This window comes from Rhinichthys klamathensis, unplaced genomic scaffold (genome assembly GCF_029890125.1).
Source record: "Rhinichthys klamathensis goyatoka isolate OS25496 unplaced genomic scaffold, OSU_Roscu_1.1 h1tg000347l_1, whole genome shotgun sequence".
NCBI lineage: Eukaryota > Metazoa > Chordata > Actinopteri > Cypriniformes > Leuciscidae > Rhinichthys > Rhinichthys klamathensis.
In genome coordinates, this window is record NW_026606859.1 from 1,417,066 (window position 1) to 1,435,098 (window position 18,033).

The window sequence follows — 18,033 nt, forward strand, 5'->3', positions numbered from 1 at the left end:
TTTAGGCAAACACTCCATTATTTCAAAGAGCAAGGTGCAACTTGATCCATAAGATCATAAATGAGCAAAAATATATTCCATTTTTCATATGAGCGTAGAAACAGTCTTTGCATCAAACACTTTCTCGTAGACGGCGCATCTCTCCTAAGGCACAACTTCCCAAAGCATCAATGTATGAATATGTCTGTTGTCTTAACCAGCAGTCAGTTCACATGCATTTGCATTGTTATCAGCTCAAATGTACTTTTTATGTATAAAAATACATACTTTCCTCCATATAGTTCATAGAATGATTACAGTGACTGTGTTCCCATGATTACAGGCTTTCTTTTATCACGAGGCACTATGAATGCTAACATGTTATGCTTTGAAAATAAAGACAATATAACTTTATATTTAACACACAGGAATTCTCGTGATAGCTTGGACAGATTTGGTGTTTTAATCCAGACAGAAAAATAACTATTGAAAAGCCATCACTCTGAATGCTCAGCTGTAGTCGAATAGCAAATCAAGCCAGATTTACAAGAATACTCCGATGTAAGAAAGATTTTAAGATACGTTTGCAGCATGAGGATGAATGGATTCAGACAAATTTAAAGTGAAGTGGAGTCATTGCAGGAATTCAGCTCCTTTCCTCATTAGTGTTAATGATCTATAGGTGACTCCAATCGTCCATATGTCATCAAGAGAACGCACTTTTCACTTAAAACACTGTCAGTTCAGCCAGAAGCGTAGTTTTCACTGCAGCCGTGTTGAAAAAGAGACCCAACTTGAAGACGTTGAAGTGGTTTGATTTTAAATGTGCTTCAGTGCTTGTTCACATACGTGAAGATTGTGGGCGAGAGAATTATGGGTAGATTTATTTTGCTCCTACAATCAATGAGTTCATAGGGTGGTGGGCTGACCAGCAGCTAAAAGACAAGAGGAAGAGAAAAGGATAATGAGACATTGACAATGATCTGAACTCTAAATGCAATACATCATATATTTATCATGTATTTGAGGATACGTCATGACTTTTCCTCATCTGCTACACTGAAGGGATGTCAGAATGGATGGAGAGAAAGAGTGAAGCGAGCGTGTGTAACTCACAGCGGGAGCGGATATAGCACTGATGGCAGTTGAGCAGACCGTTCCTGATCCGCACATCTGTTCCTGTGCTGGTGTCGCCCAGCTGGCCCTTACAGATCCCACACTGACAGAGAGAAAAACACTTCAGAGGGTGAAAACACACACAAACACTATAAAGAAAATGTTCTCATTGCTTCAACCTGCTCCATCCAGCAATCTGTTATTTTCAACCTTCAAATGTCATCACTTCCTTTATAAAGGAATACATTGAGAATGATTTCTGAAGGATCATGTGACACTGAAGACTGGAGTAATGATACTGATAGCTTTGATCACAGGAATAAATTACACTTTACTATATATTCACATAGAAAATGTTTCGGTTACGTATGGTAACCCTCGTTCCCTGAAGGAGGGAACGGGGACGTACGTCGGAGGAGACCGACAGAAATGGGATCCCTACTCCAAATGCCACGCTGCTGGCCCTGCTGGGGAACGCTGCGGAAGCCACATGCTGCCCGGAGGGAGGTAACATGTGGAGAATACACATCTGGACTAGCCAAGTAGGGTAGTACAACATATGGAAGTCTCTGGGGTGGTTCCAGCCTAAGTCTAGGGGGGAAGCGCACCGGCAGAGATGGCAGAGCGGGCTCTGCCAAGGGAAAGACACTGGCTAGCCGACAGAGTAGCCGTACCACGTAAGAAAACACATATGGGGTCGCCGCAGGGAATGCTACATATGGGACCCAGCCTAACACAGGTTCCTCAAAGCATACGCGTGTAGGCCTGGCATCAGATGCTCCACAACGTCTGACTGCCGCAGGGGTGATGGAGTAACTCAACAGGGTTAGACGTTTACGGATAACTTGCTGGAGCAAAATACGCATGTATCTGGCCCACCAGCCGAGAATGGCATAGTAAGCCGACACTTGAGCGGGTTCCCCGCGCTACTAGCCACTTAGGGCAAGTATACGGGAGGACACCGGCTCTACACGAAGACTATAGAATCTAGCAAACGTGTTGGGTGTCGCCCAGCCTGCAGCTCTACAAATGTCTGTCAGCGAGGCGCCTTGAGCCAGCGCCCTGGAGGAAGCAACACTTCTAGTTGAGTGTGCTCGCAACCTGAACGGGCAAGGCACGTCTTGGGATTGGTACAATAGCATCCACTATCCACTGGGCCAACTTCTGCTTGGAGCACCAGAACCAAGTCCCAAGAGGGTCTTATAGGGAGGAAGAGGCGGATTCAGTCTCGTCGCTCCCCTCAGGAACCTGATGATCAGGTCATGCTTTCCCAACGACTTACCTTCAACTGCATCATGATGCGGGGCAATAGTGGCGACATTCACTTTGAGGGTGGAGGGAGACAGCCTTCGCTCCAAACCATCTTGCAGGAAGGAAAGCACAACACTGATTGGGCGTTTTTGGGGGTCTTCCCGGTGGGAAGAGCACCACTCAACAAACAGGGTTACACTTCAACGCAAAGAGACGCCTCGTCAAGGAGGCTCTAGCGGAAGTGTTGGTGTCTACCACTGCCTGGGGTAGGTCAGCTAGAATCTCTGCGTCCTGTCCAGGGACCAGACATAGAGTTTCCAGCGGTTTGGATGCAGGAATGGACCAGGGAGGGGCTGTTGCGAGGAGCATGAGGACTGGGAACCAGGTCCGGTTGGGCCAATAGGGCGCAACTAGCAGGACCTGCTCCTCGTCCTACCTGACTTTGCACAAGGGAGGCTCTGTGCAAGAAGGCTCACTAGGGGAAACGCATACTTGCATAGGCCCCAGAGCCAGCTGTGTGCAGGTGCATCTGTGCTGAGGGTTTCGTTGGTCAGGGAGAAGAACAACTGGTAATGCGATGTGTCCGGGGAAGCAAACGGATCTACCTGTGCGGCCCCCAAAGCGGGGGCACCTGGGGATGGAGTCGCCACTCTCATGGAACCGTAGGCTGTCGCGAGAACTCGTCGGCTGCACGAGTGAGAACGCCTGGGATGTGAATGGCACAAAGCGACCTCAGATGCTTCTGACTCCATAGGAGGAGATGGCGGGTGATTTGCTACATGCGGCGGGAGCGTAGACCACCTTGTCGGTTGATGTATGCTACAGTCGCAGTGCTGTCCTTGCAGACCAGTACATGGCAGACCAGTTTGGCGACAATCCGGGGTGACGGGCACCCGGTGCGTGCCACTCTGACAAGCCCATCTCAGGACCCGGCCATGAAGCCAGTGCTGAAGCGGGCTCATATGAAGCAACCCGAGCGGCATTGCTGTGGCTGAGGATGCCGTATGCCCCAGGAGCCTCTGAAAAAGTTTCATTGGGGCCGCTATTCTGCGTTTTAACGAGTTCAAGCAGTTCAACACCGACTGGACAGGTCGATTGCTGCAAACCAATCTCGGGGAAACGCATTCAAAAATGTGTTTCTGCGTTAGCATCTTGAACGGGAGCTTGTGAAGGGCCTGCGGTTTTCTGCGTGAGTGTTGGGCCCGAGGAGGTGGTCTCGGGGGGGAAGCCAACACTGTAACCCTCAGATCACCAATGATATTAGCCGAAGTAGCCATAAAAAGGTGTCAACTCATCAGCTCATTATCACATGGGTTAATGAGCTGATGAGTTGAATCAGGTGTGTTTGATTAGGGAGGGAGACAGAGAAAACGTGCAGTGTTGGTGGGTCGCCAGGACAGGTTTGGGAACCACTGGTCTAAAATGAGCCAGAAATCCTGATGGTCCACCTGGAAAATCTTAAATTAATGATATTTTCCACTATTATGGATAATCTTTACACATTGTAGGATCCAGAATATTCATCCCAAGATCTCTAATAGATCTTAAGGTCTGTTCACACCAAGAAAGATAACCATTATGATAACGAACTATAACAGTACTGTTTTGTGTATTATAAGAATACTGCAGATTTGTCGTCTGTCGCTTTAAAGCAGGATGGATTCTGATTGGCAGTCGATGTTTTATCGGTCATTAGCTGGAAAAACATCATTCTGAAAGTGATTCCAGTGTCGTTATCGTTATATCTGTGCCGTGGACTCTACTATTCTCTTGGAGTTAAAACAACTATTAAAACTTTATAGTTAAAGTTATCGTCGTTGGTGTGATAACAATATCTGTACTTTTCCAGTTGTTTTGCGTACTCATACCTTAAAGCACTGAATGTGGAAGTAAAGGCTGAGAGTCTCTATGATCATGGCGGCACCTTTGCCAAGTGGGTGTCCACAACTTGAACACAGTTTCTTCCCACTGACAGACCTACACACACACACACACACACACACACACACAACAAGAGCAAACTTATCATCTAAAGTCATTCAATAACAACAGGACTGTTGTCAATAATCAAAGATGGCAGCATCAAAACTAGTGGTCGACTTAAATGGGTTTATCCATGCTGATATTTGCAGAGCAGAATGGGCCTTTCTATATTGTTGATATGATCATATTATATAATGATTTCACTTACAATCTGATCTGGGCTGGGGAGAAACAAGTGATCATTTGACTCGTGTATTTGGCTCAGGTCAGAGAAACTGTGCTGTACCTGTTTGGTGATGGAGGTGTTTGTGTGTCTGTGAATGAAGGTGAGGATGATGGATTTGGCCCAATGTTCTCTATAGAGTCAGACCTGAGGATGAAGAGTCACATGCAGTGTTCAGCCCTCATCTCACACACACACACGCTCGGAATCACTACGCTTCAGCCATGAGGATGAATTCAACAAAATCACAAACATAAAATAATTTACACACACACACACACACACACACCTCTTGCGTCCACCAGGTTTTGGTTGTGATGTATTCTTATTCCAGGTCTCGTTCTGCTCTCTATTGCCCAGTGGTGTATCTGTAAAATATCAAACAAACCATAGACAAGTACAGAAACAAACCGTTTTCATAACACACTGCAGCCTCAACTGGATGAGGATCATTGTGATTCTCGTGGTGTTGTGCTTATTGTCTTCGGCCTGTTATGACAGCCGATTATTTTTTTCTTAAATTAAATGAATGTACTATATATTTAGTTTCGATAATATTTAATATGTTTATGTTCACCACTAAATTAGGCAAAATTTATGTCTATAAAAAAGTTGACTAAAAAACATTTAATATTATTTTCAAATAATACTTTTCCCCCCCAAATAATTTCATTAGGTTAAAAATAGAGCAAAGGTATTTAAAATCCACTGCATGGAAGGCTGATTGAAGGCATTTGATGGGAGAAATGAAGGAAATCTCATGTAATATCATGATGTCACCACTAGATGCCTGTATAGTCCTATATTAATATACATAGAGAGCTGTGTATTGCATTTGGAGATGTACTGTATGTTTACATATTATCAATGACTGCTGTAGCCCAATTGTAGATTTTACTCCACAAAATTGCTCTGTATTTTCAATGGCAGACTATTGTTTAAACCATTTGGCTGTTTTGAATCATGTTCATGATATTTTTTTTTTTCATATAGCAAGTGTCATAAAAGTCACCAAGTTTCAGAAAATCCAGATAAAGTAGTACATTTTAAACATAACATTTTTTGGTATAAAATGACCAAAGACCACCAGAGGGTTCAGTGAAATTGATCATTTATTTGAAAGATTAACACATATTCAGTTACTGATTTTTTAGAAAACCTAGTTAGTCATCTATCTAGATGGCATCTGAAGTCATCGCAGGCACACTCTCGACACAAAGCCTTTTCCAGCCAGTTAAGATCTTATTTTGGCTCAATTCCTTAAATGAGAAAGTAATCCCATAATGCACTGGGACAAGCTCAGTGAACAAAATAATCCAAGATGGAAATAGTTCTATTCCATTCACATTTATTAATGTACCCATAAAAAATGCATATCTGATTAAAATGAACTGATGAAACAAGTATTGTAATTTTGTATATTAACTATGCTAGTTTAGCAACACTGTGTACTTCAACCAGACCACACAGAAACTTGGACTAAAAATCTCACCCTGTGGAGACTGCAGTGGCTCCCCTCGCCCTCGTCCTCTCGGACCCACCGACACACAGCCTGGCTGAGGAGAACTGCTGTGGAAACATACACAAAACAAGATCTTTAGTTATAATGATGAGTTTGAAAACTTTTTTAAATGTTTAAGTTCACTCAAAAATTCTTCATATTGTTCCAAACCCATATACTGTTATTTTTCCATGCAACACAAAATCTTCATGTGGCTCTTTTCCATTAAAGGTGACATATTATGCCCCTTTTCACAAAATGTAATATAAATCTATGGTGTCACCAGAATGTGTCTGTGAAATTTCAGCTCAAAATCCCCCTAGATCATTTATTATAGCTTATCAAATTTGCTCCTTTTTGGGTGTGAACAAAACGGCTCAGATTTTGTGTGTGTCCAATTAAATGCAAATGAGCTCCGTTCAGAAGAGGGCGGAGCCTTTACACAAGCTTCAGAGACTCCAGCAATAACAAAACACACCAATCTCACTCATCCAAAATCTCAGAAATCCCCCCCCCCCCCTTCCTTCAGTTGTGATGGCTAATGTAATCTCTCCGGAATAAGATGGACATCCTACATGCCAGATGCCAAGTGGAGAAATCTTTTCGGGAGGCCTGCATCATCGCGCTGTCCGAGACGTGGCTGAAGGACTCCATTCCAGATAACTTCACCCTCATTCGAGCGGACCGGACGAGTGATTCCGGTAAGGAAAGGGGCGGAGGTGTCAAGATCCATGATAGGGTCTGCACACCTCCGGTAAGGAAAGGGGCGGAGGTGTCAAGATCCATGATAGGGTCTGCACACCTCCGGTAAGGAAAGGGGCGGAGGTGTCAAGATCCATGATAGGGTCTGCACACCTGACATTGAAATGCTGACTCTTTCGCTTCGCCCCTACTATCTCCCTCGGGAATTTCCCACGCTGGTTATCAGCTGTGTTTATATTCCGCCTGGTGTTAACACCAGCTAGCAGCCCAGAATTCCGGCGTTTATTTTTGGGGGATTTTAATAGCTGCAAACTGGACAGTGTCCTCCCATTCTTTAAGCAGTATGTTGATTTCCCCACAAGAAAAGATAATGTGTTGGATTTGTGCTACGGGAACATAAACAATGCCCCCACTATGCTCTGCGGATCACAACATCGTCTTTTTGCTCCCGCAATATAGACAAATGCTGAAGAGAGAAAAGCCAGCTACCTACAGCATCACCCAGTGGACGGAGGACACAACTGCACAACTCCAGGGGTCATTTGCATGTACAGACTGGAGTATTTTTGATGGTGACCTGGATATATAAACGGAGATAATAACCGATTACATCAAGTTTTGCATGGCAACAGCATTCCAGTCAAAACTGTTAAAAGTTATCCCAACTCGAGACCATGGATGACCGGCCAAATAAAACTCACACTCAAGAAGAAACAACAAGCATTTAATCACAAAGACTGGCTTTCACTGAGAGAAATTAACCGCTCTGTGAAAAATGAAATCAAAAAGGCAAAACTTGCATATAAAGACAAATTAGAAAAGGATTTCAGTAGCATGAACACCAGACAGGCCTTTCAGAAGGTGAAAACACTCTCTGGAACCACTTCGAAAGCCAGCATTCCTACATCTACTGATCTCAGCTCGTTCACCAGAGACCTGAACAAATTTTATGCCAGGTTTGACACCGTGAATTGTACCACTGACTGTGAAAGACTGCTCAGGAGCATACCCACCCCTGAACAGCCACACTTTGACCCCTTAACGGTGGGAGACGTCCATCAGCAGCTCAGGAGGTGCTATACTGGCAAGGCCCCTGGCCCAGATGGGATCACTGGGAGGCTGCTCGAGAACTGTGCCTTGGAGCTATCTCCTGTTCTCCATTCACTCTTCAAAGAGTCACTACAGACAGCAACTGTCCCCACCCTCTGGAAAACAGCCACCATCATCCCTGTCCCCTAAAGACCTCGCCCCTCTGAATTGAATCATTACAGACCAGTAACACTTACTTCCATAATAGCAAAATGCCTTGAGAAACTGGTACTAAACACTATCCTTCCGGTTGTCTGCCCACAGCTGGATCCTTTCCAGTTTGCCTACAAGGCCAAAAGAGGAACAGAGGATGCAGTTGCATGCCTCCTTCATACTCTCCTCCAACATCTGGATTCTCCCGGCCATTATGCCTGGATTCTCTTTATAGACTTCAGCTCCGCCTTCAATGCGATTCAACGCCACATCATGATAACTAAACTGTGTGGTATGTGCATGTTATGCGTGTTGAGTGTTGCTCCTGGTACAGTCTGTGAAAACAAATTTCCTCTATCGAGGACAACAAAGAATGAATATTAATATGAATATGAACTTTTAGGGGCTGTTCACATATTGCGTTTAAAAATGCGTGGAAGGGTACTCCTTCTTTCCAAAGCGCTTGCGCTCCCGTGGCGTCTGTCGATGCTATGCAACCACGATCTGTGCTCTCCACACGACGAGGAAGTTTCTGTAATGGATTTCCACCACCAAAAAACTCTTGCTGTAGCTCTGCTACAAGATTTATTTACAGAGAAGAGAAAAAACCCTGTAGTGTTTGGGTGCACCCTAACTTTCATGTTGATTGAGCTTTCAATGTTGTTACTGAAAGGGTGAAGCTGATTCGTTGGCTCTTGTCACATGACCTGCGGTGCGCTATCAGCATTCTGAAACCAAACATTTTCAACAAAACATCAATATTTAAAGCTCTGTCAATTCTCAAAAAGAACTTCAGCAGATGAATGACAGAAATAAAGTCAAACTGGTTAGTAATAAGTGAAGCTGGTAATGCTGTTTGTGGAGTTGTTTAATCCTCCTCTGCTGAGATCTTGAGGGATTTAAAGCTGCAGTCGGCAAGTCTGGCAGATTGAGTGGATTTAGGCAAAATTTTTAATGTTTACAACTCTCATGCCCCTCCCCCACTATCAACGTATACCCTCCCCCCGAGTTCGTGCTCGTCAGTGTGTGTGCACCAGGTTATCTGTGAACGCGCCCGTCTCATCAGCATCCATCAACACCATGGAGTATTTGGAGGTATCCTGGCTAATCTACCGATAGATTGCAATTGCTAACGTCATTTATACTCTAAATGAGCTTACTCGATTTGTTAGTGTTTTGAAAGCGAGATACATCCGCCATCACTCTTCGTTACTGCGCGAACTTCCGCGAGCTTCAGGCGTGTGCCCGTGATTGTAGCGTGCGCGAGGGGTGGCGTGTGCCCGATCTGTGATTGGCAGTCAGATCTCACACACCCCTGCGCTGATTGGACCCGATGATCCGGGAGCGGTGGATTTTTGCAAAACAAATAACACGCTCCAGGTGGAGTTAGAAGCTCGGGTTTTTTTCTAAAACCACTTTATTTATGTTGTTCTGTCAGATTATAGTGTCGATTTCACTGAATATGATCAAAAAAATGTTAATGTCCTCTTTTATCTTCAGCTGATTTCATCTAAGGCTGTGGTTGAAGTCAGTTGTAGTTCTTGTGTTTCTCTTTTTCTGTTCTTGTTGTTTCTCTTTCTTTCAGTGATTCTGCTTGTTAACAGCAGGTGTTCATCACTAATGCTCAATCATCACTAAATCACTTAATTATCATTAATTAATGATTTTGCTGTGTAGAAAAAAAGTAACAGCTTGAAGGTGTGGAATGACAAATAATGGCAGAATGAACATTTTTGGGTGAACTTTTTCTTCTAGTTGACTGCTGGAGTTGTTGTCCCAGACCTTACTGTCATCTGTAAACTCTGTGTGTGTGTCTGCGCTGCTTCACCGATGCCGTTTTCCCCTTGTCTGCAGGTCTCAGAGCTCTGCTGGAGGAGAACACAGTCAGTGTCATCTACACACACATTAAGCTCTTCATTTAACGTCATTCATTGAAGTCTCACCGTCTGGTTCTCCACTGGCCCCAGCCTGTGTTCCCGCTCGGGCTGGGAGTGCAAAGTGTTTTGTGTTTTGGGAAGGACTGACAGTGCCGTCGGTGAGTGAGGGGTCACAGGGGTCAGAGGGGACAGGGGGGTCAGCGGGGTCACGGTCTCCTCCAGAATCTTCCTCTCCTGTATCGACCACACAAACACAATCACTGGCAAAGCTTCTATGAGCCAACAAGTAGCGCAACTTTTGATTATTCAGTGGTGTGATGATCAGATTCATCTATTGATCTACTCTGCTCTGATTGGTCAGATGTCTCAGTCTGCTGTGATTGGTCTATTCTGCTCTGATGGGTCAGATGGCCCAGTTTGTTGTGATTGGTCAAAAAAGCTCATTATCATATCTGAATCTCAGCTCTTGATACACTGTGATACGAACAGTAACGGTGGCGTGGGTTTTACCGTAACAATCTCATCAAAGTGGATTTACTTTGGCAGCAGAAAACAGAGTCTTCTCGACTTGAACAACACAAACCAAACTCTTCCAGTCTCAGATACACTACAGTGTACAGAGGGCGGAGCAAAGAGACGCTGTTTAGCCAATGAAGACCATAGACTGGTATTATGCAAATGTGTTATAATTTTATGCAGTTATATAACAGAAGTGAGACTGGAATTACTGACGACTCGTTTCAGACAGTTCAGAATAATTTTTTTCTTTTGGGAGACAACAATTTTATTTATCTGAACTTTTATTTTTAAAACTTTACAGACCTTTTACATTCACAAACAGCTCTATGACACACTGCATGAAAGGTCATATCTGAAAAAGCATAATAGGTGCCCTTTAAGTATGTGAAAAAAAGTAAGGAAGTACCAATATCAATTCAGTATGCAAATATTACAATGCCATCAGTGCTATCGGTAACATTTTGAATGGTAGTAAATATTGTAACAATGTCAGTCAATGGGAGATGTGCAAACTTCAAGACCTGTAAAGAGAGAAACTTCACCTCCTCATGGTACCGCCTCTCCTCCTCTTCCACTTCCTTCTGCGCCTGCTCCCATTCCTGCTTCAACTTCTCCTGTTCACGCCGATATTTCTCCTGTGATCACACACATGCATTTCATCCATTAATGCAGAATCTACAAATGCCTTAGGAGACCCTCTAACACTTGAAACTCCAAATGGCTCTTTAAAGCTACAATATGTAATTTTTTCGCCGTTAGGGGTCGCTAACCCCTTACAATAACAAAGGCTTAGGTTGATGACGCAGTGATAAGCGGAATCATGGAACTTGTCATCATGCTGATAGATCTAATAATGTTTATGAATGAGTGAAAACATTCATGTTTTTATCATGACTGTGTTATGAAGCAGGGCGCGATTGCTAATGAGAGACAGATATCAGCGCCACACGCGAGTCCCGCGGATATAAAGGAATAAGGACATTTCATTCTACCGAACTACAAGCAAGTGCTGAATTACTAACGTAGTCACACAGGTTTATTAGACGAATGAAACTTGTGAGGTAACGCAGCGCTGTTTCACTTGCTCTACACTATCATACTAAACTGCACTTGAGTGAGTTATAATGTTATAAAGTTATATTCTATTCTATGTGTTAGTTTGTCTGTATGAGACTAGCAGTAAGCTGAATCAACATTAGAATAACATACTGATCATATTCTAACATTTCATCATGTTGAGCTATATAACATTGATATGTTTTATGTACATTTGCTCACCTGTCAAATAAAGTACATGCAAGAGCGGCGTCTCTGTCGAGTCGAAGTTTGTCACGAACGTGGAGATCTCGGCATCTCGAAAACGCCACGCTGATATTGATCCTCGTTTTATTTCTACTTTTGTCCCAAAGTCTGCTTGCCATGGTCCATAATGTTTGAACAAAACAACAACAGCGTAAGCGTCCCGCTAGACGTAACGCAGTTGTCCACGTCTGTCGCCATGGTTACTAGGCAGTACGAGTGGAAACCAGGGCTAATGCGGATATTACGTCAGTGACAGGCGACAGGGAACAGGGATGAACACTGTTTAAAATTGTGAATTTCTCTGAATTGACAAATTCTTGGAAACATTCAGGATAATGTAAGTACTCAATTTAAAGAAATATATAACACTGTGCAAGTGGTTTTTGGATATTTTTATACAAAATTCTTACATAATGTACCTATTAAAGCCGTGTCTTCTTTATATCATTATTAAGCTCTTTTACATCGGTATAGAGTAAACAAGGTTAAGGTAAACTGCTTGGGATTCAAAAAGTCCACTAGGCAGCCAAAAGACAACATTTTAAAGGCACAATCAATTACGTCTTTGATTTTTTTTTTTTATTGTTTGAAAAGACTGACAAGACAAAAAAATATTGACACCCAAAAAATATGTAACACTTGAAAATATGATCTCTATTTAAAACAACAACAACAACAACATTCTAAGCAGTAAATATATGTGTTATTGTGCGTTTAAATATCTTGACATCTGCAGTGAAAAGCTATTTTCTCAAACAGGCAATCATTCCCCCTGCACACACACACACACACACTCTCTCTCTCTCTCTCTCTCTCTCTCTCTCTCTCTCTCTCTCGCTCTCTCTCTCTCTCTCTCTCTCTCTCTCTCTCTCGCTCTCTCTCTCTCTCTCTCTCTCCTCTCTCACACACACACACACACACACACTCTCTCTCTCCTCTCTCTCTCTCTCTCTCTCTCTCTCACACACACACACACACACACTCTCTCTCTCTCTCTCTCTCTCTCTCTCTCTCGCTCTCTCTCTCTCTCTCTCTCTCTCTCTCTCTCTCTCGCTCTCTCTCTCTCTCTCTCTCTCTCTCACACACACACACACACACACTCTCTCTCTCCTCTCTCTCCTCTCTCTCTCTCTCTCTCTCTCTCTCTCTCTCTCTCTCTCTCTCTCTCTCTCTCTCTCTCTCTCTCACTTCCGGTGTGTCTGGGTGCGAGTTGACCGAGTGTGAGCGTGGCTGGAGAGCTTGTGAGTGAATTTGTCATTTTCTATTTTTTCCCTTGCTGGTTTTTCTGGTCTTTTCTATTGATTAGTTTGTTGGGCCGCTTGCTATCCACTTAGTTGGGAAGCATGTCGGCCCCACGCGTGCAGGTTTTGAGTTCACTCACGCGGCGTAATGCGGTTAATGTAGCCGCCGCGGTGAGTGTGGAGGAATGTTGCCTTGCCATTGGTGAGGTTGTTGGGCATGGGAGCGTGTTATCCGCCTCCAGAATGAATAGTGCTGTTGTGGTGTTTCTCAATAGCGTAGATAAAGTCAATGAAGTAGTCGAACACGGAATAGTCATTGGTGGTGATTTTGTCTCTGTTCTTCCCCTTTCATTGCCCGCCAAGAGAGTCACTTTGTCGAATGTTCCACCGTTCGTAAGCGATGAAATTTTGACACAGTCTTTATCTCGTTATGGAAAATTGGTATCTCCGATCAAGAAGATCCCAATTAATAGCGGTTCACCGTTGTTGAAACACATTGTTTCGTTCAGGCGTTTCGTTTATATGATTATTCAGGACGATGTAGAGTTAGACATGACACTCAATTTTCGAATTGACAACTTTGATTATGTAATTTTTGTCACCACCGCGAAATCAAAGTGTTTTGGTTGCGGTAAATCTGGACATTTAGTTCGTAATTGTCTTGACAAGGTTGCAGAAAAGGAAGTAAACGCAGTGAATGGGAGTATTGAAGGCGATGGTGGCGCGGATGGTGTTGCTGACACTGATTTAGTTGGGGGGGTGGCGGCTGCGGGTGTTCCCGGTGAGAGTGTTGTTGCGTCGACTTCACTGCGCTGTGAGCACTCGGTGTCGGACACGGTGCCCACTAAAATACTTTTAGAGGCTAGTGTTGAAGATTTACCGAGTGTAGCACCGGTTTCTGAAGATCAACATGTTGAGCAAATAGAAAGTGAGAGTAATGCAGTGATTTTGCAAGACGAATGTGTAAAGGATGGTGTGGAGAAAGAACATTTTTTTAAAATACCTTCCAATAAAAGGAAGATAATTGATAAAATGGTTGATGCCAAAATAAGTAAAACGAGTGAAATGCAAGAAAGCATGGATCAAGATACAGAAAGTGATGGTGGGTCTTCTGACTCCAGTGTGACACTTTCTCAGGGGGAGTTTAGTGGTCGGGATTATGAACTTGAGGATATTAAGTTATTCCTCAGATCAACAAAAAATAAAAGAGGAGTGCGCGTGAAGGAATATTTTCCTGATGTTAAACAGTTCGCTGAAAAGGCAAAAAGCTTAATGGCAGAGAGTTGCTTTTCTAATAAAGAAGTCTATAGACTTAAGAAAATTGTGAGGAGTCTCAATACTGCTTTAATCAACGATGTCAGTTAATTTAAAAAAAAGAATGGCTGATGTTCTGTGGCGTTTTGGGTGGTTTTTCTTTTCCTTATTTTTATTTATGAGTGAAGTTCATGTAGCTACTTTGAATGTTAATGGGGCAAGAGCTTCTGGAAAAAGAGCTACAATATATGAAGTAATGAAGCAAAAAAATATTGATGTTGTTTTATTACAAGAAACTCATAGCGACTTAAAAAATGCTTCTGACTGGGCAAGGGAGTTTGATGGCATCCCTGTGTTAAGCCATTACACTTCAATAAGTGGGGGAGTAGCCATTTTATTTGCAAAGAATTTTAGTCCCATATCTTATGATGTTGATGAGATAATAAAAGGTAGGCTTTTAAAAGTGAGAGCTGTTGTTGAAAGCTATGTGTTTATTTTTATTTGTGTATATGTTCCAACTGCTCCTGTTGAAAGAATGTCTTTTTTAGACATACTATGTGCAACTCTACATAACTGTTGTTCTGAAGACTTCTTGTTCCTTGGTGGTGATTTCAATTGTACTGAGCATAATCTAGATCGGAATCACATTGAGCCTCATTTGGCTTCGCGTAAACGTTTAATTCAAATTATCAAAAAGTATGATTTATGTGATATTTGGAGATCTTTAAATGGTAATGAGAGACAGTACACTTGGGTTCACACACGTGATAAGGTTATGTCTTTAGCTAGGCTAGACAGAGTTTACAGTTTTAATCACCATCTTAGTATTTTAAATAAATGTTATATAACACCAGTAAGTTTTTCGGATCACAGTATGGTGCACTGTAAGCTTATTTTGAGCTCAATAAAACCAAAAAGCGCATACTGGCATTTTAATACTAATTTGTTAAGTGATAATTTTTTTAAGGAGTCATTTAAGTACTTCTGGGATGTTCACAGAACAAAGAGGTCTTCTTTTTATTCATTGCAACAGTGGTGGGATGTTGGTAAGATCCAAATAAGGCAGTTTACCCAACAGTATACTCACAACGTTACTAAGGAGTTGACTCGTTCTTTAGAGCTTTTAGAGGGAGAGATAATTGAATCTCAAAATCTGGCACAATCTACTGGCAAGACACATTATTTAGAAGCCTGTTCAAGGAAGAAAGCTCAGTTAGCTGATCTACTGGGGCATAAAGTACAGGGGGCGCTGGTCCGCTCACGTTTCCAAAGCATTGATCAGATGGATGCACCATCCCAATACTTTTTCAATCTGGAAAAAAAGAATGGTCAGAAACGGTTTATTCATGGTTTGCGCTCCGAAGATGGAGTGTTATTGACAGATCCGGCCGGTATTCGGGGAAGAGCAGTTGATTTTTATAAAAATTTGTATAGGAGCGAGCTTAAGTCAGAGTGTGGTGTTGATAACGTTTTCCTTGACAGCTTACCAAAGCTGTCAGAGGAAGCCAATGATGAGCTTGAAGGGGTGCTGACCCTGGATGAGCTCTATAAGGCCCTGCAAGCCATGAAGTCTGGGAGTGCCCCAGGAATGGATGGCATCCCAGTTGACTTCTACAAGGCTTTTTGGTTGGAAATGGGTGTAGATCTGCTGGAGGTACTGAAGGACAGCTTGTTGAAGGGCGGGTTGCCATTGAGTTGCCGAAGAGCGGTGATCACTCTAATTCCAAAAAAGGGGGACCTTACAGATATCAAGAACTGGCGCCCTGTCTCGCTTCTCTGCAGTGATTATAAAATACTTTCTAAGGCATTGAGTAACAGATTGACTGGAGTGTTGGGTCAGGTTATCCATCCGGATCAGACGTACTGTGTCCCTAGTAGATCAATATTTGATAATATTGCTTTAATTCGAGATATTTTTCATGTCTCTAAGTTGTTACATTTGGACTGTGGCTTGCTATCTTTGGATCAGGAGAAGGCTTTTGACCGAGTGGAGCACTCGTATTTGTGGAGTACTTTAACAGCTTTTGGTTTTAGCAAAAATTTTATAGACATGATTAGAGTACTTTATTGTGACGTTGAGAGTACGCTGAAAATAAATGGTGGCTTATGTGCTCCCTTTCAGGTTCTCAGGGGTATCAGACAAGGTTGCTCCTTGTCTGGAATGTTGTATTCTTTGGCGATTGAGCCTTTGCTTCAGCAGTTAAGAACCCAATTAAGTGGTTTGTTTTTACCAGTTTGTAATAAAAAGATTTGTTTGTCAGCCTATGCCGATGATATTGTGGTGATGATTAACAGACAAAGTGATGTGCAAATTTTATTTAATTTAATTAAAGAATTTAGACTGTTGTCATCTGCAAAGGTTAATTGGAGAAAAAGTAATGCGTTATTATTAGGACAATGGGCTGATGGTAAACCTTGCCTTCCGGATGGGATGGTTTGGGGAAATGGAGGTATAAAATATCTAGGAGTTTATCTAGGGGATGACAGTGTGTTACAAAAAAATTGGGAGGGGTTGGTGGAAAAAATTAAAGGGCGCTTGGAAAAGTGGAAATGGTTATTACCGAATATGTCCTATAGGGGGCGAACTCTCATTGTCAACAATTTAGTGGCATCTTCACTTTGGCATAAGTTGGCATGTGTAGACCCTTCACCACAGTTTTTAACGGAAGTTCAAGCTGCTTCGGATGAACTTTCTTTGGGATAAACTACACTGGGTCCCTCAGAGTGTTTTATACCTCCCCAAAGATGAAGGTGGGCAAGGTTTGATTCACTTACAAAGTAGAATGGCTGCCTTTCGGTTACAGTTTTTAAAAAGGTTACTTGATGGTTCTAAAGATTTCAGTTGGCGTGCTGTGAGTTGTACCATTTTGCACACAATAGGGGGGTTCGGTCTGGACAAATCCCTCTTTTTAATGGATCCAACTAAACTGGATTTATCGGAACTGCCTGCCTTCTATCGAAATCTTTTCAAGGTGTGGAGTTTTTTTCGTGTTTATAAGACTGAGAACTCATATTCTCTCCACTGGCTGTTGCAGGAGCCACTGATACTTGGGGCCCGTTTGGACATTGCCATTCACTGCTATTTGCCGGGGTTTAGCAACATTTTCCTGCAATCCAAGGTCTTTACGCTGGGACATTTGTTGACATTAACCGGGCCTCAATTTGAGAATGTGGACGCCGTATCCGAACACTTAGGAATCAGATCTGTTCGTTTATTAACTCGTTTTCTGGTCAAACTTAAAGCCTGTTTGACAGGTGAAGAGGAACATTTGTTAAGAGACTTTTTTAAAGGAGTTTGTACTCCTGATGTTGATGATCCTTTTCCATGTTTGATTATTTAACCCAATCTTGAAGAGGGTACAGGTTTTTTGCTGCAATCAGGTGAATCTTTGGATTTAGATTTCTTGTCTAGTGAAGGAAAAAAACTGTATAGAGCCTGTGTGTTGGTTTTTAATAAGAAAATGTTAGAAAAGAGAATTAATACACCATGGTGTTCTGTTTTTAAATTGAGAAATGATGTAAAACCTGAATGGAGATAATTGTATAAGCCACCATTGTCTAAAAGGTTTGGTGATATACAATGGATAATTCTGCATGGTGCCATTGCTGTCAATTCTTTTATTTCGAAGTTGAATCCTGAAGTTAATCCTGCTTGCCCTTTTTGTCCTCAAAAGGAGACTGTTTTTCATGCTTTTATGCATTGTTTTAGATTAGAACCTTTGTTTATGAGATTAAGAGAATTGTTTTGTAGGTTTGATGAAACTTTTTGTATTGAGACCTTCATTTTGGGTGTTAAGTACTTTCAGAAAAATCGTTTCACCTGTCAATTGTTGAATTTCATCT

General features: G+C 42.4%; 1 protein-coding gene across 1 annotated transcript in view; it reads right to left on the reverse strand.

Moving 5' to 3' along the window:
* Positions 1-561: 561 nt before the first annotated feature.
* The window catches only part of limch1b (LIM and calponin homology domains 1b), an 83,694-nt gene continuing 66,222 nt past the window's right edge, over positions 562-18,033 (reverse strand). The window contains exons 16-24 of the mRNA XM_056232540.1: positions 10,936-11,028; positions 9,941-10,108; positions 9,780-9,862; positions 6,045-6,121; positions 4,842-4,920; positions 4,616-4,699; positions 4,215-4,323; positions 1,096-1,198; positions 562-914 (exon numbers count right to left, since the gene is read on the reverse strand). Of these exons, the coding sequence (XP_056088515.1) occupies positions 889-914; positions 1,096-1,198; positions 4,215-4,323; positions 4,616-4,699; positions 4,842-4,920; positions 6,045-6,121; positions 9,780-9,862; positions 9,941-10,108; positions 10,936-11,028 (822 nt within the window). The 3' untranslated portion in view covers positions 562-888. The remainder of the gene's footprint in view (positions 915-1,095; positions 1,199-4,214; positions 4,324-4,615; positions 4,700-4,841; positions 4,921-6,044; positions 6,122-9,779; positions 9,863-9,940; positions 10,109-10,935; positions 11,029-18,033) is intronic.